At 44.5% G+C, this 23,095-nt stretch overlaps 2 protein-coding genes across 2 annotated transcripts in view; one reads left to right on the plus strand and one right to left on the minus strand.

Annotated features, from left to right (window-relative positions):
• Nucleotides 1-13,823, minus strand: part of NT5C3A (5'-nucleotidase, cytosolic IIIA) — a 66,103-nt gene extending 52,280 nt beyond the window's left edge. Inside the window, exon 1 of the mRNA XM_056520434.1 lies at nucleotides 13,429-13,823. Coding sequence (XP_056376409.1) covers nucleotides 13,429-13,566 — 138 coding nt within the window. The 5' untranslated portion in view covers nucleotides 13,567-13,823. The remainder of the gene's footprint in view (nucleotides 1-13,428) is intronic.
• A 136-nt stretch (nucleotides 13,824-13,959) lies between these two features.
• Nucleotides 13,960-23,095, plus strand: part of BBS9 (Bardet-Biedl syndrome 9) — a 390,136-nt gene continuing 381,000 nt past the window's right edge. Inside the window, exon 1 of the mRNA XM_056520430.1 lies at nucleotides 13,960-14,028. The gene's annotated coding sequence lies outside the window, so the exon portion shown is untranslated. The remainder of the gene's footprint in view (nucleotides 14,029-23,095) is intronic.

Below are 23,095 nucleotides of genomic sequence, written 5' to 3' on the forward strand. Positions count from 1 at the left end.
CACTTTTTTTTTTACATTTTTTTTGCAGTGTTATAGCTCCCATAGGGACCTACAACACTGCACACACTGATCTCCTATGCTGATCACTGGCGTGTATTAACACACCTGTGATCAGTGTTATCGGCGCTTGACTGCTCCTGCCTGGATCTCAGGCACGGAGCAGTCATTCGCCGATCGGACACCGAGGAGGCAGGTAAGGGCCCTCCCGGTGTCCTGCAAGCTAGCCGGGATACTTTCGCTTTAGAAGCGGCGGTCCGCTTTGACCGCCGCTTCTAAAGGGTTAATACCGCACATCGCCGCGATCGGCGATGTGTGGTATTAGCTGCGGGTCCCGGCCATTGATGAGCGCCGGGACCGACGCGATGTGATGCGGGGGTCGCAGTGCGACCCCGCTTCATATCGCGGGAGCCGGCGCAGGACGTAAATATACGTCCTGCGTCGTTAAAGGGTTAATAACTTGAATATTCATGACTCAAGAGCATGATCTGCTACAATTTTTCAACAATATTTCAACAAACAAAAAATAAATAAATAAAATAAATAAAAAACAACATAGTCACCTACTTACCATCGGGCCATTAAAGCAAGAGGATGTCACAGCTAGTATGCTGTGGGGATTACATTCAGGAGGCAGCAATGTGTACATACAGTGGTAATAACACAAATGACAAGATTTACCTTTCATTCATAGTATACCTACAGTACAGGCCAAGGCTTGTGCTCCCTCCCTCATCATGGCACTAGCAGTGTTTAAGAACTCAGTGTTCAAAAACACATCAAAGTTTCTTTTTGGGTGTTTTTAATGATTCTATAGTTTCTATGTTTTTATCTACCCTTTTTAAGCATCTGGACCTGGGAGTCGCACCCGTGGACTCCCTTTTTAGCATCTGGAAGAGCTGGGAGTTGGCCCTCCCCCATGCTCAGAAATGATTAGGTCTCTGCATTTATAGATAAAAAGGTAGTGCTGAGTTTAATCAGTTATTCCCTTTGTATGATTTAAAAAAAATAAAAAATCTAAATCGGTATAGCATAGGCTTTCACACTGAGGAAACTTGTTTTTAGGGTGTGCTCACACACTATTACTAGCAGAGGGTTTCAAGTTACGCTACCATTGATCTGAATGGGTCTCCGCCCGGAGCGGAGTGGTGGGGGTTTGAGCGGCGCTGTGCCGCGGGGGGGGGGGGGGGGGGGGGAATTTGCAGCGGTGCGGTGGGCGGTGTCGGTGATAAGACTCAGGATCCCAGGACAGGCAGGGGGAGAGAAGCGGGGGGTGGAGCGGCGGTCTCAGGCACCGCAAAAGCCGCTGCAGTTCATTGATTTAAAGCACCGCTTTAAATCAATGATCTGCAGCGGTGTCGCTGGGGGGATAAATAGCCGTTAACTTATACCGGAATATCGGTATAAGTTATCGGCTATAGGTCCTAACCTCCACAGATTATCGGTATCGGCCCTAAAAAAAAGATATTGGTCGATCCCTAGTATAGATTATATATTTAACATTTTATATTAATATCTTTTTGTAGACTGGGCAGATACTTCATTTAAAAATATAAGGGTAAATATAAAAGGAAAATAATGATACCAATGTAAGGCTCCGGAGGTTGTGAATATGATGCTCAGAGGGCATGAATAAGGTTCAATTACTGGCTAATTGGCTAATTCTTGGAATGTAGAACAGAAAGCAGAAAGCGTGCCTTTGTCAGAATCAACACCATGGACTTGACATGGCTGAGGATCACTGGAGGCGAATAAACCAAAGGCAATGTGCACACAGCCTAAAACGTGCGGAATTTCTGCCTGGAAAACACTGGTGGACATTACACACATTTGCACGATCAGGTGGGTGCTAGGACCTCTAGGAAATGCACCGTCTCAAAGAAGGCAATGTACAGTGGGGCAAAAAAATATTCATTCTCTTCCAAACACGGCGAGTTGAGTTTTTACCAAAAAGTTCTACTTTGGTTTTCATCTGACCATATGACATTCTCCCAATCCTCTGCTGGATCATCCAAATGCTCTCTAGCAAACTTCAGACGGGCCCCGGACATGTACTGGCTTAAGCAGGGGGACACGTCTGGCACTGCATGATTTGAGTCCCTGGTGGGAGTAGTGTGTTACTGATGGTAGCCTTTGTTACTTTGGTCCAAGCTCTATGCAGGTCATTCTTTAGGTTTCCTCTGTGTGGTTCTGGGATTTTTGCTCACCGTTCTTGTGATCATTTTGACACCACAGGGTGAGCTCTTAGGTGGAGCCCCAGATCGAGGGAGATTATCAGTGGTCTTGTAGGCCATCCATTTTCTAATAATTGCTCCCACAGTTGATTTCTTCACAATCGGCTGTTTGAGGTTGTGGACAGTTGTCTTTTATACTGATATAAAGACAAACAGGTGCCATCAATACAGGTAACGAGTGGAGGACAGAGGAGACTCTTAAAGAAGAAGTTACAGGTCTGTGAGAGCCAGAAATCTTGCTTGTTTGTAGGTGACCAAATGCTTATTTTCCACCATAATTTGCAGAATTGTGATTTTATGTTTTTTTTTTTCCTCATTATGTCTCTCATAGTTGAGGTATATCTATGATGAAAATTACAGGACTCTCTCTTTTTAAGTAGGAGAACTTGCACAATTGGTGGCTGACTAAATACTTTTATGCCCCACTGTACTTCCTAGCAAATTCTGCAAAAAAGAATAGACATGCCTATTCTTTCTGTGGATGCAGTAATCAGGATTTCCACGGAAGATGTTTCCACCGTGTGAACAGTGCAACAGAATCCCATTGAAATCAATGGGACTCTTCTGCAGTGGAATGTCCGTGCGGAATATTCCAGCAGAAATTCCACGCAGACATTTGGCTGTGTGAACATACCCTAAGACTGCATTAAAATTTGCACTTTATCATACATGTCTGGCATCTTGTCAAAAAGAGATGCTGATACAGTGCAAGACCATCCCCTTATCCAGACCAGATTTTTGTTACGATTTTACAGTGAACCATACATTATGCACAGTTACTATTCATATTTTAGAAGACCACTCCCATTAAAGACCACTTTTTGTGCAATTTTGGGTGGTCTTCTCAAAGAGGTTTCACTGCTACTTTTCTCTTTGGCCTAATTTACTTTAATGGCCTGAAGGTAGGCAAGTATGTTTGTGACATTTCCTACAGGATTTAATAGAGCAGCAGATAATGCTTTTGAGTTGTGGACACATGTGAAGGAAAATGGCCCAAACAGTCACCAGTTGACAGGATGCCTATGTTTACCAGGCACGCATGGTTAAACTGTGATGTGAACGTGGCAGAGGTTATACATCAGTAAGACTTCTTTCACACTGCTGTTCGGACACAGCCGTCTTTTTCTTCCGCTATTCCCGTCAAACAACGGCGCCCGACGGACCCCATAATAGCAAGTGGGAGCCGTCGAGACCCGTTGTTGCCCAGTCACGAGAACGGACATTAAATGCACACACATACGGCCGTTCTTGACGGGCTGCAACGGCAGTGTGAAAGGGGCCATATACATACTAATGTATTGTTTATGGTCTCTGATATTAAAGCTCAGCCCCAATCACGGGAATGCTGCAATACCACATGTCTGCGTAACAGATATTGCATTACAGAAATTTCCCTAAAAGGCTTAACCATGATACAAACAGCAGTATGTCCCAATGAGAGATCTACTATAAAGATAATTATGTGAATGGGAGTTAATTAAAAACATGTTTACGAGTCCACAACAGTAGAGTCACCATTATAATAGGTAACATGTCTCATCTACAGCAATGCCTGACAAGTGGACTGTTTACAAAGTAAGAAATCTTACTCATCCTGGTTAGAACAGGTCTGTTTTGTGAAGGTGTTTTCATCAAGACACGAAGAATATAAAACTATTGAAGCTGTACTGTCATTTTCATACACTGACATGTCATCCAGCTACGTCAAAGGTTTAGATCACATGTAGGGCTGGGCGGTATACCGGTTCATACCGAATACCGAAATTTTTGTGCTGCACGATATGAATTCTAACCCATACCGCAGTACCGGTTTGGCCCCTCCCCCTCGGGAATGAATGAATTATCAGCCCACTGCAGCGCTGTCCCCACAACAGGGAACTAATCATATGTGACCCGAGAGCGCTGTTCTGCCCCCCCCAATTATTAGCCCAGTGCTGTCCCCATCAGGGTACTACTCACATGTCACCCACATGCGCTGCCCTCCTCGTCCTGTTTGTTGCGGCCGCCAGCACTGACACTCTATACCAGTGGTCTCCAACCTGCGGACCTCCAGATGTTGCAAAACTGTAGTTTTGCAACATCTGGAGGTCCGCAGGTTGGAGACCACTGCTCTATACTGTGCGGTATCCCTATGTCCGGACTGCAAAAAACAAACAAAATAAACTTTAACTCACCTCCCGTTGGTCCGGTACCGGCCTCACTTGTTTCCTGGGGACGGGAATGTCGGACAGCCGTCAGCCTATGACCAGCCGCAGTGGTGTTCCGCCTCGGCCGGTGATAGGCTGAGCCCACTGTCATTTAAGAAACCGGCTTCTTACATGACAGTGGGCTCAGCCTATTACCGGCCGAGGTGGAACATAGGGCCGGTGATAGGCTGACGGCTTTCCGACATTCCCGTCCCCAGGAAACAAGTGAGGCCGGTACCGGACAAACGGGAGGTGAGTTAAAGTTTATTTTGTTTACCTTTACCTGCCCGGGCATAGGGATACCGCACAGTAGAGTGCCAGCGCCGGCGGCCGCAACAAACAGGAAGAGGAGGGCAGCGCATGCGGGTGACATGTGAGTAGTTACCCCGATGGGCATGTGGGCTGATAATTAATTTGGGGGGGGGCGCTAGGAAATACCGTTATATACTGTGGAACCGCCAAAAGTAAAAAATAAAAAATAGCGTGATACACACATTTGGTCTAGGGATCGACCGATATCGTTTTTTTTAGGGCCGATAATCGGTGCAGGTTAGGGCCGATAGCTTATACCGATATTCCGGTATAAGTTATCGGCTATTTAACCCCCTGCGACACCGCTGCAGCTCATTGATTTAAAGCGGGCGCTTTAAATCAATGATCTGCAGTGGCTTTTGCGGGCCATAGGCCGCCGCCACCGCCACCCGCTTCTCTCACCCTACCTGTCAGGGTGGTCCGGGCCATCCATCCATCCTTCCTGTAGTGTCCGGCGGTATTCCGGGTGAAGGGTGCACCGGTCCGGGCTGTCCTTCTCCGGCGGTCATCTTCTCCACTCCGGGCAGGCTCCGGCCTAGTAACGCTGCCTAGACGCCTCTACGCAGTGACGCCCGTGCGCAGCGACGCACCTGACGTCACGGCGTAGCGGCGTCTATGCAGTGTACTAGGCCGGAGCGGAGAAGATGACCGCCGGAGAAGAAGGACAGCCCGTACCGGTTCACTCTTCACCCGGAACGCCCCTGGACATTACAGGAACGATGGATGGATGGCCCAGACCACCCCCATTACGGGCAAGTTTAATTTTTTTATTGACTCGGAGGGTGGGGGAGGGGCCCGACCGGTATAGCGGTATGGGCAAAAATCCATACCGTTATACCGCCCAGCATCACAGTGGGGGGTGCAACGCGGTGCGGTGGGTCAGGGGTGCGGTGCGGCGGGGCGGTCGCGGTGCGGTAGGTGCGGGGGGCGGGGCATTATCGCCAAGGTAATTGCCGATACCGATAATGCCCAAAATCTGGATAATCGGTCGATCCCTAATTTGGTCATACCGCCCAGCCCTAACCACATGCACTATTATTGGGGAAGATTTATCAAAACTTGGCAGAGAAAAAGCTGACTATAGAAACCAGATTGCCTCTGAAAAATGAAAGCAGCGACCTGGATTACACAGGTTGATAAATCTCTCCCTATGTGTCTTCACTCTCTTCACATATTTAATATGCATTTAGTATTCAGGAGGAGGATCGTTGTAGTACTTTACATATGAGCAAGAAATAAGCCCTATGGGGCAAATTTATCAAGGTTTGTGTAGGTAAACGTTTTTTCACCTTAATTTTGTGTGGTGAAAAATGCGGACGTACACCAAATTTATTAAAGGGTGTAGGGTATGATATGTACATGGTTCTGGTGACAATTTTTTTACTCAAGTTCACAAGTTTGTATGGTGCCTAAAATAGACTTTTTACAAATGATAACTACAAAGTATAACAGTGCTGTATTGGACTTAAAACCAACACTATACAATGCTCTGCATGTAGCACTATTGTTCATGCTAATACAGTATTACTCTTGTATATATAGATCTTAAGATCTTATATTATGACTGAAGCATGTGGAAGTGTATTAGTAAACTATAACTGGACAGTTCCTGACATGGATACAGGGGGCAGCAGAGAGCACTGGTCAGACAGAAAAGAATAGTACAAGTTCCTCCAGAGCATACAGCAGCTGTAGAAGTACTGAGATTTTTAAATAGAAGTAATTTACAAATCTGTTTAACTTTCTGGCACCAGTTGATTAAAAAGAAAGAAAAAATTCTACCGGAGTACCCCTTTAAGCACTTCTGGCCCAGTGATTAGTTACACTATGTGAGGCCAGCCAACAGATTCCCTTTAAGGCTATGTTTACACAGTGGTAAAACGTGCGGAATGTCCATGAGGAAAAATCTGGCGGAATTCTGCTGCACGAACGTAGCCTAAAGGGGATTACATAGTTTGTACAGGTGAAAAAAAGTCCGTTTTATTTAACCAAGAGTGGGTTTGTATCACAGCAGTGGGTCACTATTGCAGAATCTTGTATAGGGGTGCAACAGTTAAATAGATAATGGAAATCTTGGTCTGCAATTGTTAGGGGGGGGGGGGGGGGTGGCCTAAGATAGAATACCTTTTATTGTTACTACTTTTTCTGCCTTTTAGACAGTCTGCCTCTAAATGCCCCCCCCCCCCCTTACCCTCCAATGCCTCTGTGTGCCATTTTAAATATGCTGCTGGTCTGCAACATCTGTGGCCTACCTCCAGCACAGCGACCACGACCTGGAAATCATTCCGGAAGCCAGCACTGCCTCCTTGTCCTTGGGCGCCTGCGATCACAAGAAGCCTACAGTCCTGTAATTGCGGGAGCCCCCTGTCCATCCAGAAGCTCCATCCTCCATGCAGTGACATATTTCTGATAGAGGGAGGACAGTCATCACTAAGGTCTGTGAACTGCTCCTTCTCCCCTGGAGCGAGGCTTGCCTTTACCCTCTGTTAACCCTTCAGATTCTGTCTCTTCTTGTCCCCTTTTTTATCCAAAAAAATCAATGAAGCGAACCAATAACTAATTGGTTCGGCTAACTAATCGGTTACAAATAATCGTTAGCTGCATATGTTGTACCACCATCTTTCCTTCACTTCTGAGCGGCCAATGTGTCTAGTCGCTCTCTCTGTATATGAGTCTCTCTTTTTCTTGCTCTGTATGATAGTCTAATATACATCGAGGAGAGAATGTTAAAAAACACTCTATAAGGCTGGGTCTCCACTGAGTTTTTTTGCAGTGGTTTATTTTTGTCCAAAAAACGCCAGAAAAAACTCCAGAAAAACTGCCCTGCGTTCTTGGCTTTTTTTCTGGCGTTTTTTCTTGCATTTGAGCCTTTATGTGGAAATAGCTTTTTTTTGCACTTTGGCTTTTTTTGGTACCCTTTGTTGGGTACCACAAAAAAAATAAAAAAAAAATTAAAAAGGATGCTGTAGGGATGTAAAAAAAAAAAAAAAAAAAGTATGTTTTTAATAATGTGTTTAATAGAGTGTATTTGTGTTTTTTTTACTTTTTAACCTTTATTTTTTACATTTTTTTAAGTAGTACTACTACTCCCAGCATGGACCACACAGTTCCATGATAGGAGTAGTAGTACTTTGACTCACTGTCAGATCGCCCGGCTGTCACATTTGTCAGCCACGGCGATCCTCCAGTATACTGTATAGGCTGTCCGCTCTTCTCTGGTCCCCTGTACTGCCGTATATTTACAAATATTCATATTTCCCGCTGAGATGTGATTGGCCAGAGGGTTCTAGCCAATCACAAATGTCTGGGAAATATGAATATTAGGACATATACGGCAGGGACCTTAGAAGAGCGGCCGGACGGCTGCATCTATACTTTAAACAGGATGATCGCAGCTGATGTTACCCTATGAAATTTAAATAAAAAGGTATCTCCCTCATTTTTTGGATTGCTAAATTCAAAAAAGGTTAAAAACCGCCTGCAAAAACGCCAAAGTTAAAACCCACATAGCGTTTTTCTTTGCGTTTTTTCACTCCCATAGACTTATATGGGGGAAAAGCGCAAATTTTTTGAGAAAAAAAAAAAACGCCAGACCCTCAGCAAGCAGACGTTTTTGAAATCCAGCGTTTTTGACCAAAATCACTAAAAAAAAAACACCAAAAGGATAAAAAAAAAAACGCCAAACACAAGAACTCCAAGTGGATAAGGGTTTCTGCAGTTTCCTATAGACTTACAGCTAACATCTGTCCGCAGCGTTTTTTTTCGCCAAAAAAAAAAAAACGCCATGCGGCAAAATGGGCGTTTTTAACAGCGTTTTTGCAAAAAAATTACTCAGTGGAGACCCGGCCGAAAAGGGGTCTCAAATTCCCGGCAAAATTTTACGCCCTGCACCAGGGATCTGGAATTTGTAGCGCCAGACGCCCAGGACATGCAGTTCTGGGCGCCAGGCAGGTGATTTCTTCAGGAATTTAGCCCTGCTTCGGGCAAGCAGGGCTAAATGCCGGAACACTTCACACACTTCGGCAAACACTGCTACATGGGACCTGGTGCACATATGACAGGGCAATCAGTCTTGCCCGTCACTAGACTGCTACCGCCGATGTCCTGCACAGCGCATGCGATGACATCACTTATAGCGCACAACTCCGCCAGGAAGTCCCTGCAGGCAGATGTAAGTAGCGCAGTCCAGGCGAGGAATCTGCGCTACGGCTCCCTAATGTGGGGAAACTATGCTGCGCTACCTAATGTGGGGAAACTGTGCTACTTAATTTGGGGAAACTGCTACCTTCCTAATGAGGAGAAACTGCTACCTTCCTAATGCTTCCCCCACCCACCCAGCAGTAGCACCCCCATCAGCTCATGATATTACCACAGGGGGGGTAGGGGGTGCTACTGCTGGTGGATGATGAGGGGTGCATGCGGCCCAGCCTCACCCTCCAGTGGCCCCCAGATAATTTGAGTTTGAGACCCCTGCTCTAGAATCATCAGTAAGAAAATTAACAGGACATATTTCCCAGCCTTACTTATCCATGTCCCCCTGATCCACACGTATTGATAAAGGAAGTGAGCGCTCCATAGTGTAGAAGTAAATGAATGAGCACCAACCACCACCATATATGAATGGTTCTCCTGCAGCCTTTGTGCTATCTTCAATAAATTGTAATAGGTAGCGCTCCTTAATTTGTCTGCAAGAGTTTTAATAGCGCTGAATGGACAATTCAAATGTAGCACGGTAATAAGTTTTTACCTTTGCTTCCACACTTTAACGGTCCATCTAGCACCATTAAAATTCTCGCAGACAAACTGAAGAGCTACCTATTGCAACTTCTATTAAAGGAGTACTCTGGCATATGAAAACTTATCCCCTATACTAAAGTAAAATAAGTTCAAGATCGTTGGGGGTGCAACCACTGACAGTTGACGGCGGCTGACAGGAGGTGACAGTCAAGTGGAGGCAGCGGCGACGGTATCCCAGATGCAGCAGTGAAGATTGCCGTAAAGTGATCTTCACTGCTGCTTCTAGCAGCTTAAAAACTACAACTCCCAGCATGCCCAGACAGCCTTTGGCAGTCTGGGCATGTTGGGAGTTGTAGTTTTATATAGCCAAAAACAAAGAGACCCACAATACTAATATTATTTCAAAAAGTATAACAATCTTTATTAGACAATAAAAAACTGTTTTTAAAAAAATAGGTAAAAGGCAGAGGATGACCTTACGCAGGAGACAACAGGTGCCAGTGGACCTGGTATGGGTAATGTAGGTATTCAGTCAAGAACATACATAATATAAGGCTGGCGTAGCTGCATGCTTATAATATCGTAACAATAGATATAATATCTAACATACATTGAGAGCAGCAATGCAATACCACAGACATAAATAGGAAATACCTAAAAAAGACTACCTGTCATATACCCAAAGGCCAGGAGCACCAAGCACCAAGCACCAACACCCCAACGCACGTTTCGCGTATGGGCTTCGTCAGGGGGCGTATGGGCTTCGTCACGCCCCCTGACGAAGCCCATACGCGAAACGTATATGGGTATATGACAGGTAGTCTTTTTTAGGTATTTCCTATTTATGTCTGTGGTATTGCATTGCTGCTCTCAATGTATGTTAGATATTATATCTATTGTTACGATATTATAAGCATGCAGCTACGCCAGCCTTATATTATGTATGTTCTTGACTGAATACCTACATTACCCATACCAGGTCCACTGGCACCTGTTGTCTCCTGCGTAAGGTCATCCTCTGCCTTTTACCTATTTTTTTAAAAACAGTTTTTTATTGTTTAATAAAGATTGTTATACTTTTTGAAATAATATTAGTATTGTGGGTCTCTTTGTTTTTGGCTATATATTGGTACCCCCGGGACCTACATACGGCACATATTGTCTTGCCGTTCTTGTTGTTTGGCTGAGTTGTAGTTTTGCAACACCTGGAGGCACACTGGTTGGGAAACATTGTCTGTTTCCTAACTCAGTGTTTCCCAACTGGAGTGCATCCTGCTGTTTCAAAACTAAAACTCCCAGCATGCACTGACAGACCATGCATGCTGAAAGATGTAGTTTTGCAACAGCTGGAGGCACATGGGTTGGGAAACACTGAGTTAGGAAACAGACAGTGGTGTAAAAACACTGCGGTAGCCTGTTACCTAACTCAGTGTTTCCCCATCCCAGCTAGTGTGCCTCTAGCTGTTGCATAATTACAACTCAAGTTTCCCGCTTCAAGTTTGAGATGTGGCAAATTTTCAGCTGCCTCCAGCTGTTGCAAAACTACAACTCCCAGAATGCACTGACAGACTGTACATGCTGGGTGTTGTAGTTTTTGCAACAGCTGGAGGCACACGGGTTGGAATCACTGACCTAGAGTCTGTTTCCTCACTCAGTGGTTACCCACCAGAGTGCCTACAGCTGTTGCAAAACTACATCTCCTAGCATGTACGGTCTGTTAGTGCATTCTGCAACAGTTGAAGGCCCCCCCCCCATATGTGAATTCACACGGGCGGGGGCTTACAGTGGGTTTCCTTCTACAAGTTTGAGCTGCGGCAAATTTTCCACCGCAGCTCAAACTCCCAGCGTAAAACTTACTGTAAACCCCCGCCCGTGTGAATGTACCCTAAAAACACTACACTAACCCTAAATAAAGAGTAAAACACTACATATACACTACACCCTTACAAAAAAAGACCCCCAAAATTTATAACGCAATTTCTCCTGAGTACGGAAATACCCCATATGTGGGTGTAAAATGCTCTGCGGGTGCACAACAGGGCTCAGGAGTGAGAGCGCACTATGTACATTTGAGGCCTAAATTGGTGATTTGCACAGGGGTGGCTGATTTTACAGCGGTTCTGCCATAAGCGCAAAAAAAGAAATATCCACATGTGACCCCATTATGGAAACTACACCCCTCACGGAACATAACAAGGGGTATAGTGAGCTTTAACACCCCACAGGTGACTGACAGATTTTTGAAACAGTGGACAGTGAAAATGAAAAATGTAATTTTTCATTTGTACAGCCCACTGTTACAAAGACCTGTCAATCACCTGTGGGGTATAAATGGTCACTGCACCCCTTGTTACATTCCTTGAGGGGTGTACTTTCCCAAATATTATACCATGTGGGGTGTTTTTCGCTGTTCTGGCACCATGGGGGCTTCCTAAATGTGAAATTCCCCCCCCAAAAAAACATTTCTGCAAAATTTGCCCTCCAAAATCCCATTGTCGTTCCCTCCCTTCTGAGCCCTCTGATGCACCCACAGAGCACTTAAAGGAGTTCTCCAACTGAAATATTTTATCCCCCGCTGTGCCTGGGCTGTAAAACTATACATAATAACCTTTCACTTACCTGCCTACGATCCCCCGTTGTTCCGATATCGCCGCCCGTGCTCCGGTCCCTGTCTGCTTCCTCTTCCTGCAGGTCGGTGACTTCACTCTGCGCTCAGCCTATCAGCAGCCGCGACGGGACATTGCTGTGGCCGCTGATAGGCTGAGTGCAGAGTGAAGTCACCGACCTGCAGGAAGTGGAAGAGACCGGGATGGCGATATCGGAACAACGGGGGATCGTAGGCAGGTATGTGAAAGTTTATTATGTATAGTTTTACAGCCCGGGCACAGCGGGGGATAAAAGTTTTAGCTTAGAGAACTCCTTTAACATCCACATATGAGGTATTTCCTTACTCGAGAGAAATTGGGTTACATATTTTGGGCGACATTTTCTCCTTTTACCCCTTGTAAAAATAAAAATTATGGGTCTACAAGAACAGGTTAGTGTAAAAAAAAAATTAAGATTTAAAATTTTTGCCTCCACTTTGCTGCTATTCCTGTGAAACACCTAAAGGGTTAAACTTTCTGAATGTCATTTTGAATATGTTGAGGGGTGCAGTTTTCATAATGGGGTCATTTGTGAGATATTTCTAACATAAAGACCTTCAAATTCACTTAAAAACTGAACTGGTCCCTGAAAAATTCAAATTTTTAAAATTTTGTGAAAAATGTTGAAAATTGCTGCTGAACTTTGAAGCCCTCTGATGTCTTCCAAAAGTAAAAACATGTCAATTTTATGATGCAAACATAAAGTAGACATATTGTACATGTGAATCAATATGTCATTTATTTGGGATGTCTATTTTCCTTACAAGCAGAGAGCTTCAAAGTTGGAAAAATGCTAAATTTCTGACGAAAGGAAGCAAGTATCTACAAAAATTTTACCACTACCATAAAGTAGAATATGTCACGAAAAAACAATCTCGGAATCAGAATGAAAGGTGAAAGCACTCTGGGGGGAGGGGGGGGGAGAGACGACTTCCGCCCGTAGTTCACCTATATAGGGTGCCTCCAGCTGTTTCACCACTACAACTCCCAGCTTGCCCTGACATCTATTGGCTGTCAGGGCATGCTGGGAGTTGTAGTGGGGAAAAACTGGAGGCACCCTGTGTTAAAAACAATACATGGCCGCGGTACAACATATCCATTTTTTATATCATGACAGTGCCCATTTAAAGTGACAGTGGTCAGATGTGCAAAAAAAATGGGCTCAGTCCCCAAGGGGTTAATTTGGGGTTTTGGCACACCACTAGTGACAGGTGGTGTATAACATGGTCCAAGAGTTTAGCAGATGCCCCCTGGTCCTGTGTGCCCACCCCAGACTCCTAACTCAGTCCCCATGGTACACACCAGCATAGTACTCACCATTTCTATGATTTTTGTCTTCTTTCCTGTCTTCTTCTTGACTGTGAATATGTATTGTGCCAACACCACTCCAGCTACCAGGGCACACATGCTGGCACTGGCCACTGCCCCCACTTTAGCCACAGAGGACCTGTCCATCACTGACGCAGGATCACTATCCTAATGTGGGGACACAGTCACGTGCTCTATAGATCGTAGCTGAAGTGCCGTCTCTTATTCTACAGGGGATGCCGCGGAACTAGGAGCACGTGATGGGCTCGTCTACCCGCACAGGATTACATAACGCCATGATCTGTCCGCGCAGACACCAAACAGTCGTCCCTCATGTCACCGGCTCTCACGCCTCTACAAGTGACAGGGCCGGCCGTCCCCTTCCGCTCTCCATGCGTTCCATCTCTCGCCCTGACTTTCAACCCCGCCCATTATGTGTAAATACAGCCATCTATAGGCTGGTGAAGGTGACGTCACAGCGAGCGCCGTTTAAGTTTAGAAGCGGTAGAACCACCGTAGCAACAAGGTTGTACACTGGTTGCTTAGGTAACGGCCGCTAAGAGGACGCTGCCTGGATGCGGCAGAGGCGTTACCCTGCACGTGTGGATGGTACTGAAGGGCTGCATCGCCAAGTACCATCTAAAACGGGAGTACTATATGTATAACTCAGCTGCATAAGGAGTTTGCGCAAATATCAAATTACATGGGTGTATTTATTACTGCAACTGAAAGCATAGAGCCATTTTAACCCCTTAAGGACTGAGCGTTTTTCCATTTTTGCACTTTCGTTTTTACTCCTCACCTTTCAAAAATCATAACCCTTTCAGTTTGGCACCTACAGCCCGATATAATGGCTTGTTTTTTGCGCCACCAATTGTACTTTGTAGTGACATCAGTAATTTTACCTAAAAAATCTACCTCGAAACAAAAAAAATATATATTTGTGGGACAAAATAGAAAAAACAAACAAAAAACGCCTTTTGGGTGCTTCCGTTTCTACGTAGTACATTTTTCGGTAAAAATGACACCTTATCTTTATTCTGTAGGTCCATACGATTAAAATGATACCCTACTTATATAGGTTTGATTTTGTCGTACTTCTGGAAAAAATCATAACTTCATGCACGAAAATTAATACGTTTAAAAATGTCATTTTCTGAGCCCTATAACTTTTTTATTTTTCCTCATAAGGGGTGTAATGAGGGCTCAATTTTTGCGCTGTGATCTAAAGTTTTCATCGGTACCATTTTTGTTTTGATGGGACTTTTTGATCGCCTTTTATTCATTTTGTTTATCGTATAAAAAGTGACCAAAAATATGCTATTTTGGACTTTGACAGTTTTTTTTTATAGTTGGGGCATTTACGCACGCGGCGATACCACATGTTTAGTGTTATTTTCATAGGTTTTTTTTTTTATGGGAAAAGGGGGAGATTCAAACTTTTTTTTTTTTTACCCATAGGGAACTATAACGCTGATTGCATACACTGATCAATGCTATGCCATACCATAGCATTGATCAGTGTTATCGGTGCTCCATTGCTCCAGCCTGGATCTCAGGCTTAGAGCAATCAATCGCCGATCGGACGCAGAGGAAGAAGGTAGGGACCCTCCTTGTGTGTCCTCAGTTTCACTGGGTTGGTCCCGATCAGACAGACTGAGCTGCCGGGATGTATTATTTTAACATTTTAGACACGGCGATCAACTTTGATTGTGGCCTCTAAGGGGTTAATACCGGACATCACCGGAGCTGGAAGTTTGCCCACCCACCCATGTGAATGTACAGGGGTTTACAGTGAGATTCTCACTGCAAGTTTGAGATGCAGAAAATTTTCCGCTGCAGCTCAAACTCCGAGTGGGAAACTCGCTGTGAACCCGCCCGTGTGATTGTACCCTAACAACACTACACTACACTAATACAAAATAAAGGGTAAAACATTACATATACATAATATACATATACCCCTACACATCCCCCCCCCCCCCAATAAAAAGGAGAAACGGCTGATACGCACGGTTTCTAAAACGGAGCTTCCAGCTGTGGCAAAACAACAACTCCCAGTGTTGCCGGACAGCAATTAACTGTCCATGCATGCTGGGAGTTTTGCAACAGCTGGATGCACCCTGTTTGGGAAACACTGCTATATGGTAATTTTGGTATCGGAGGCAAGTGTAATTCTTGCATCCGGGTCCATCCCTATGCAAATCCCTAAATTAGGCCTCAGATGCACATGGTGCTCTCTCACTTCGGAGCCCTGTCGTATTTCAAGGCAATACCCCATATGTGGATGTTAAATGCTCTGCGGATGTACAAAAAGGCTCAGAAGTGAGAGCGCATGTACATTTGAGGTGATTTGCACAGGGGTGGCTGATCGTTACAGCGGCTCTGACATAAATGCAAAAAAAAAAAAACATGGGACCCCATTTTGGAAACTACACCCCTCAGGGAACGTAACAAGGGATATAGGGAGCCTTAACACCCCACAGGTTTTTGAAGAATTTTTGAAAAAATGTTTTATTTATTTTTTCACTAAAATGCTGGTGTTATCCCAAATTTTTCATTTTCACAAGGGGTAATAGGAAAAAAGCCCCCCAAAATTTGTAACCCCATTTCTTTTGCATATGGAAATGCCCCATATGTGGCTGTAAAGTGCTCTGCGGGTGAACTACATTGCCCAGATAAGAAGGAACGCCATTGGGCTTTTGGAGAGAGAATGTGTCTGGAATTGAAGGCCATGTGTGTTTACAAAGCCAACCCCGTGGTGCCAGAACAGTGAACCCCCCCCCTCCCCCACATGTGACCCCATTTTGGAAACTACACCCCTCACAGAATCTAACTAAGGGTACATTGAGCATTTACACCCCACAGGTGTCTGACAGATTTTTTGAACAGTGGTCCGTGAAAATGAAAAATGTATCACCAGCCGCAGCGGGACAATACTGAGGCCGGTGATATGCTAAGAGCAGCGTGACTCACCGACCCGCAGGAAGCAGAAGAAGACAGGGACCAGAGAACTGGACACCGACATCAGAGCGACGGGGGGGAACGTAGGCAGGTAAGTTAAAGTTTGTTTTGTTTCATTTTGCAGCCCGGGCACGGAGGGTTAATAAAAAAAAAAAAAGGTTAAGTACTCCTTTAAGGACCAAGGGTCGTCCGACACAGTACCTATCACCCTATAGCAGCAGGAGTGAGGTGGCACTGGTGCCACCTCACGATCGTCCTGATTCCCGGCCGACGAATCAGGACTCCTGCTCTAAGGGTTTCCCTAATGGCATCTGCTCCGCCCCTGCTCCGGAGGGCGAGATCGTGTGCCGGGAGTATGTACCTGGAGCGGGGCCCCCGATCCACAGCATTGGTGGTGGGATACGGGCCCCCGGAGAGGAAACAGTGGCGGGAGTGGCAGATGAGGCTGGCCTCCTGCTGTTGCTTAGCAACAACTCCCAGCATGCCCAAAAGGGCATGCTGGGAGTTGTTGTTATGCACCAGCAGAAGGCACTACTACAACTCCCAGCATGCCCTTTGGTAGTTTGTGCATGCTGGAGGTTGTAGTTATGCAACAGCTGGAGTCACATATTTTTTTCTATGAAAATCCAGCAATTGCATAGCTACAACCCCCAGCATGCACAAACTACCAAAGGGCATGCTGGAAGTTGCAGTAGGGTGCCTTCAGCTGTTGCATAACTACGAGTCCCAGCATGCCCTTCGGCTGTAAATGCATGCTGAGAGTTGTAGTTTTGCAACAGTTGAAGGCACACTGGTTGCGAATCACTGAGTTTGTTACCTAACTCAGTGTTTTGCAAACAGTGTTCCTCCAGCTGATACAAACTACAATTCCCAGCATGCACGGACAACCAAAGAGCATGCTGGGATTTGTAGTTTTGCAACAGCTGAAGGCCCCCCCCCCCCCCCCCCCATGTGAATGTACAGGTTACATTCACACGGGCGGGGATTTACAGTGAGTTTCTTTGAGTTTCTTGCTGCAAGTTTGAGATGCAGCAAATCTTCCACTGCTGCTCAAACTCCCAGCAGGAAACTCGGTGTAAACCCCCGCCCGTTTGAATGTACCCTAAAAACACTACAATCCACTTACACAAAATAAAGGGTAAAACACTACATAGACATATACCCCTACACAGTTACACCCCCCTCTCCCCCCCCCCCCCCAATAAAAATGAAAAATGTCTGGTACAGCACTGTTTCCAAAACGGAGCCTCCAGCTGTTGCAAAACAACAACTCCCATTATTGCTAGACAGCCATTGCCTGTCCAGCAGCTGGAGGAAACACGATTTTGGAATCGGAGGCAAGTGTAATTCTTGCATCCGGGTCCGTCCCTATGCAAATCCCTAATTTAGTCCTTAAATGTGCATGGTGCTCTCTCAGTTTGGAGCCCTGTCGTATTTTAAAGCAATAGTTTAGAGTCACATATGTGGTATTTCCGTACTCGGGAGAAATTGTCTAACAAATTTTGGGGGCTTTTTCTCCTTTCACCCCTTATGAAAAGGTAAAGTTGGGGTCTACTCCAGCATGTTATTATAATTTTTTTTTTTACTTTTTACACTAACGTACTGGTGTTGCCTCATACTTTTCATTTTCACAAGAGGTAAAAGGGAAAAAAAATAATTAAAATTTTTTTTTAATGAAAATTCTTCAAACACCTGTCAGGTGTTAAGGCTCACTATACCGCTTGTTACATTCCGTAAGGGGTGTAGTTTGGGAACGCCGAAAATGTGTACCAAACAGTGCACACAAAAACATGAAATCATTATAAATCCATATACTTTATTAAATACAAAAAGTTAAAAATATACATAGAAAGGTGCAGAATACATAAAAAGGGCACTGAATCACCATGGAAGGGTAGGTATAAGTCATAAAGCAGAAAAATAACATAAATGAGTGGCACTATGGGTTATGAATGCAAGGGAACCTCAATATAAGACTATGACAAACATAAGTCAATTGGAAGAACACACAGCCCAATGTCTAATCAAGAATGCCAGACCATACCTACCAACCCCAACGATCGTTTCGCTTCTAAAGTGCTTCCTCAGGGGGTGTGAGGAAGCACTTTAGAAGCGAAACGATCGTTGGGGTTGGTAGGTATGGTCTGGCATTCTTGATTAGACATTGGGCTGTGTGTTCTTGCAATTGACTTATGTTTGTCATAGTCTTATATTGAGGTTCCCTTGCATTCATAACCCATAGTGCCACTCATTTATGTTATTTTTCTGCTTTATGACTTATACCTACCCTTCCATGGTGATTCAGTGCCCTTTTTATGTATTCTGCACCTTTCTATGTATATTTTTAACTTTTTGTATTTAATAAAGTATATGGATTTATAATGATTTCATGTTTTTGTGTGCACTGTTTGGTACACATTTTCGGCATTCCCATTTAGTTGGTGTACTCCCACTTGCTTGTTACAGTAGGTTGGTTTTCTCTTTTTTGGTGTTCAAGGGGTGTAGTTTCCAAAATGCGGTCAAATGTGGGTGTTTTTTTTTTTTCCGCATTTATGTCAGAACCGCTGTAACAATCGGCCACCCCAGTGCAAATCACCTCAAATGTACATAGCGTTCTCACTCCTGAGCCTTGTTGTGCGCCCGCAGAGCATTTTACTTTCACTTATGGGGCATTTACACCCCACAGGTGTCTGACAGATTTTTTTGAACTGTGGTCCGTGAAAATGAAAAATGTAATTTTTCATTTGCACAGCCCACTGTTCTAAAGATCTGCCAAACGCCAGTGGGGTGTAAATGCTCACTGCACCCCTTATTACATTCCGTGAGGGGTGTAGTTTCCGAAATAGGGTCACATGGGGGGTCCACTGTTCTGGTACCATGGGGGCTTTGTAAATGCACATGGCCTCCGACTTCCATTCCAAACATTCTCTCTCCAAAAGCTCAATGGTGCTCCTTCTCTTCTGAGCATTGTAGTTCGCCCACAGAGCACTTTACCTCCACATATGGGCTATTTCCATACTTGGAAGAAATGGTATTACAAAATTTGGGAGGCTTTTTCTCCTATTACCCCTTGTGAAAATAAAAATTTGGGGTAACACCAGCATTTTAGTGAAAAAAAATCAAATTTTTCATTTTCACGTCAAATTTTTGCGGAAATTTGTCAAACACCTGTGGGGTGTTAAGGCTCACTGTACCCCTTGTTACTTTCCTTGAGGGGTGTTGTTTCACAAATAGTGTGCCATGTGGGGGATTTTTTTGCTGTTCTGGCACCATAGGGGCTTCCTAAATGTGACATGCCCTCCAAAAACCATTTCAGCAAAACTTGCTATCCAAAAGCAAAATGACAAAGTGACAAATGTTCTCTTCTGAGCATTGTAGATCGCCCACAGTGCACTTGACGTGCACACATGGGGTATTTCCATACTCAGAAGAAATGGGGTTACACTTTTTTTTTGGGGGGGGGGGCATTTTCTCCTATTACCTCTTGTAAAAATTTAAAACTTTGGGGGGAAAAAACAGCATTTTAATGAAAAAAAAATTTCATATACACATTCGACTTTAAAGGGTAGCTCCCACCATCCCTTTTTTTCCCTCTCTGTCCGTGCCTATTTCCCATCTATTCCTAACCTCCTCCCTGCCCAATTTTTTTTTTTACTATATAAAAAATGCAGTTCTGTCTGCCTGGTAGTGTGCTCACTACCAGGCAGACTTCCCCAGCAGGCGTGACGGCACTGATGCCTGCTTGGGCTGACTTCCGCCCTTAGTTCATCTACACAGGGTGCCTCCAGCTCTTTCACCACTACAACTCCCAGCTTGCCCTGACATCTATTGGCTGTCAGGGCATGCTGGGAGTTGTAGTGGGGAAAAACTGGAGGCACCCTGTGTTATAAACAATACATGGCCGCGGCGCAACCCAGACCCCGCTACCCCTCCCCTGAACCCCGCTACCCCTCCCCTGAACCCCGCTACCTGAACACCCGCTACCCGAACACCCCCCCCAACCCCCCCAGACATACCAGGACAGTGCAGCGATGGCAGCGACGGGCAGGACAGCAGCGACGGGATGCCGGGCCGGCGTGCAAGTTCAGGGAGCAGGGGAACCAATGCGCGCTTCTTCTGTTCTCACCGCTCGCTCCCGCCTGTTTGATTGACAGCACAGCGAGCGAGCACTGCAGTGAGTGAATTCCGACTCATTGCCAGGCTTCAATGAGTCCAAATTCACTAGTGATGTCACTGCCGAATGCATACAGCCACTAGGAGGGCGACCCCTAGTGGCCGAATTTAAAAGTGATTTTAAACTGTTTTAAAATCATTTTTTTTTATTAAAGTATATTAGAGATATGTTGTAGTACTTAAGTATTACAACATATCAATTTTTGTATTTCATGACAGTGCCCATTTAACGAAAAGTCGTCAAACACCTGTGTGGTGTTAAGGCTCATGCACCCCTTGTTACATTTCTTGAGGGGTGTAGTTTCCAAAATAGTATGCAATGTGTTTTTTGCTGTACCATAGGGGCTTCGTAAATGCGACATGCTTTTCAAAAGCCAAATGTGACTTCTTCTCTTCTGAGCATTGTAGTGCGCCCGCAGAGCACTTTCCGTCCACACATGGGGTATTTCCATGGGGTTACAAATTTTGGGGGGCATTTTCTCCTACTACCCCTTTTAGAAATGTAATTTTTTGGGGGGACAAAACTGCATTTTAGTGGAAAAAAAATTTCATTTACACATCCGACTATAATGAAAAAATTTCTACACTTTTTTTTGTGTGCTTGTAATGTGTAGGAGCACCAAATTTAATAAATGGTCACAGAGCATTTGATAAATTTTGTGCAGTTAGACCTTTTCTGAAATTTCTCTCTTCACATTCACCAAAAAGCTAAGCTAAGTCTGGGCTGTTTGTGCCTTTTTTGCGCCTTTTCACTAAAAGGCACAGTTCATAAAAACCCTTCCATATCATGTGCATTGCCAAAATCAGTGGATTGGGATTGCACTTCAAAATCAGCAGAAATGTGTAAACCAAAAGACGCAAAAAAGGAAGGCTCAAATAAACCCTTCATGTGCTTCTTTTGCACCTTTTTCTAGACACACACAAAAAAAAAACAGTCTAAAGACAATGATAAATGTTGGCCAATGTCTCCTTGTCATGGTTACTGGCCTAAGTATAAAAAATCACTAGAGAGATCTCTGTACTGTCCATTCATATATTTGTCAGGGGTGTGGAAATTTTATAAAAAACTACTTGTCCACGGGACTAAAATGGAGCAAAATCTACTTATCCCTCATGACGATCCGCTTGTCCGGGCCAATTTTCGCTTTTACGCTCAGATTTTTTCCTCCTTGCCTATAATAGCCATAACTACCTACTATAAGGATACCTTTTAATTTTTCAATAACATATTCTCTGAACCAAAAAATATATATTAGGTGAAGTGAAATTGAAATAGTAAAAGATAATTTTGCAGATTTGGTGGTTTTCTTTTCTGCGCTATTTACCTTGTGGTCAGATAACATGTTAGTTTCATACTTTAGGCCGCCTGATTACAGCAATACCAGATTTCTATAGTTTACGTCATGTTTTAAAAAAAAATTTAATTGCCATTTTTTTTTTACCCCTGTAGCTTTATTTTTTTCCACATACCAGGCAGTATGAGGGCTCATTTTTTGCGCCATAATCTGTTTTTTGTATCGGTACCATTTTGGTATTGATCTGACTTTTGAATCACTTATTAACTTTTTTTTTTCTGGGATATTATAAAAATAGCAATTCTGTGGTTTGGTATTTTTTTTATATTTACCGTTCATGATACATAATGTTATATTTTAATAGGTAGTACAATTACGCACAAAGCGATACCAAATATGTTTATTTTTATTATGTTTGCATGTTTTTATATAGGAAAAGGGGGTGATTTGAACTTTTAACATGGAAGGGTTAATGTGTGTTTTTTTAAACTTTTATTAAAACTTTTTATTTCTTATTTTATTTATTAAATTTTTTTTACACTTTATTAGACTTATAGGAGGAATCATTAGATTCCTCATACAGATGAATAGAGTTCTGTTGAACTCAATTGATCTGTGTGCTCTGTGATCCATTGATAGAGCCTGGTCCAGCCAGGATCTATCAATGACAGAACCACGGGAAGACACAGCAGGGAACAGAGGTAAGCCCTCCGGCTACCTCTATAGTGGACCGCCCCCCTCGCGATCGCGCTGCGGGGGGGCGATCCACCCCACTTGCCCACCAGGGAGCATACACATGTCCCTTTAGATGCCGCTGTCAGCTTTGACAGCGGCGATCTAAAGGGTTAATAGCCAGCCGCGGCGATAGGAGAACAGCCGGGGGTTGCAGAGTATGGAGCGGGCAGGAGTCCGGAGCCTGCTCCATACTCCCCTCTGAGCGCCGCATACTGGCTATTATCGGCGGTGTGAAACTTGCACCCCGTGCAGACGTGCGACCGCTCCTCCCCTCAGCTCTCCGAAGCTAGAGCTGGGGGGGACCGGAGGCAGAGGACGCAGGTCTGCACGGGGAGCAAGAAGCCACGCCCCCTCATCTCCCCCTCGTACGTCTGCATGGCAGAAAGAAGGCAGAGCTGCCCAGCGCCTGGAACTGCATGTCCCAGGTGTTGGGTGATAGGAATTCCACATCCCTGTTTGTACATCATAATAGAATCATGATAGATTTTTATACAGTATACTGCTCACAT

The sequence above is a fragment of the Hyla sarda genome, chromosome 5, assembly GCF_029499605.1.
Source record: "Hyla sarda isolate aHylSar1 chromosome 5, aHylSar1.hap1, whole genome shotgun sequence".
Taxonomy (NCBI): domain Eukaryota; kingdom Metazoa; phylum Chordata; class Amphibia; order Anura; family Hylidae; genus Hyla; species Hyla sarda.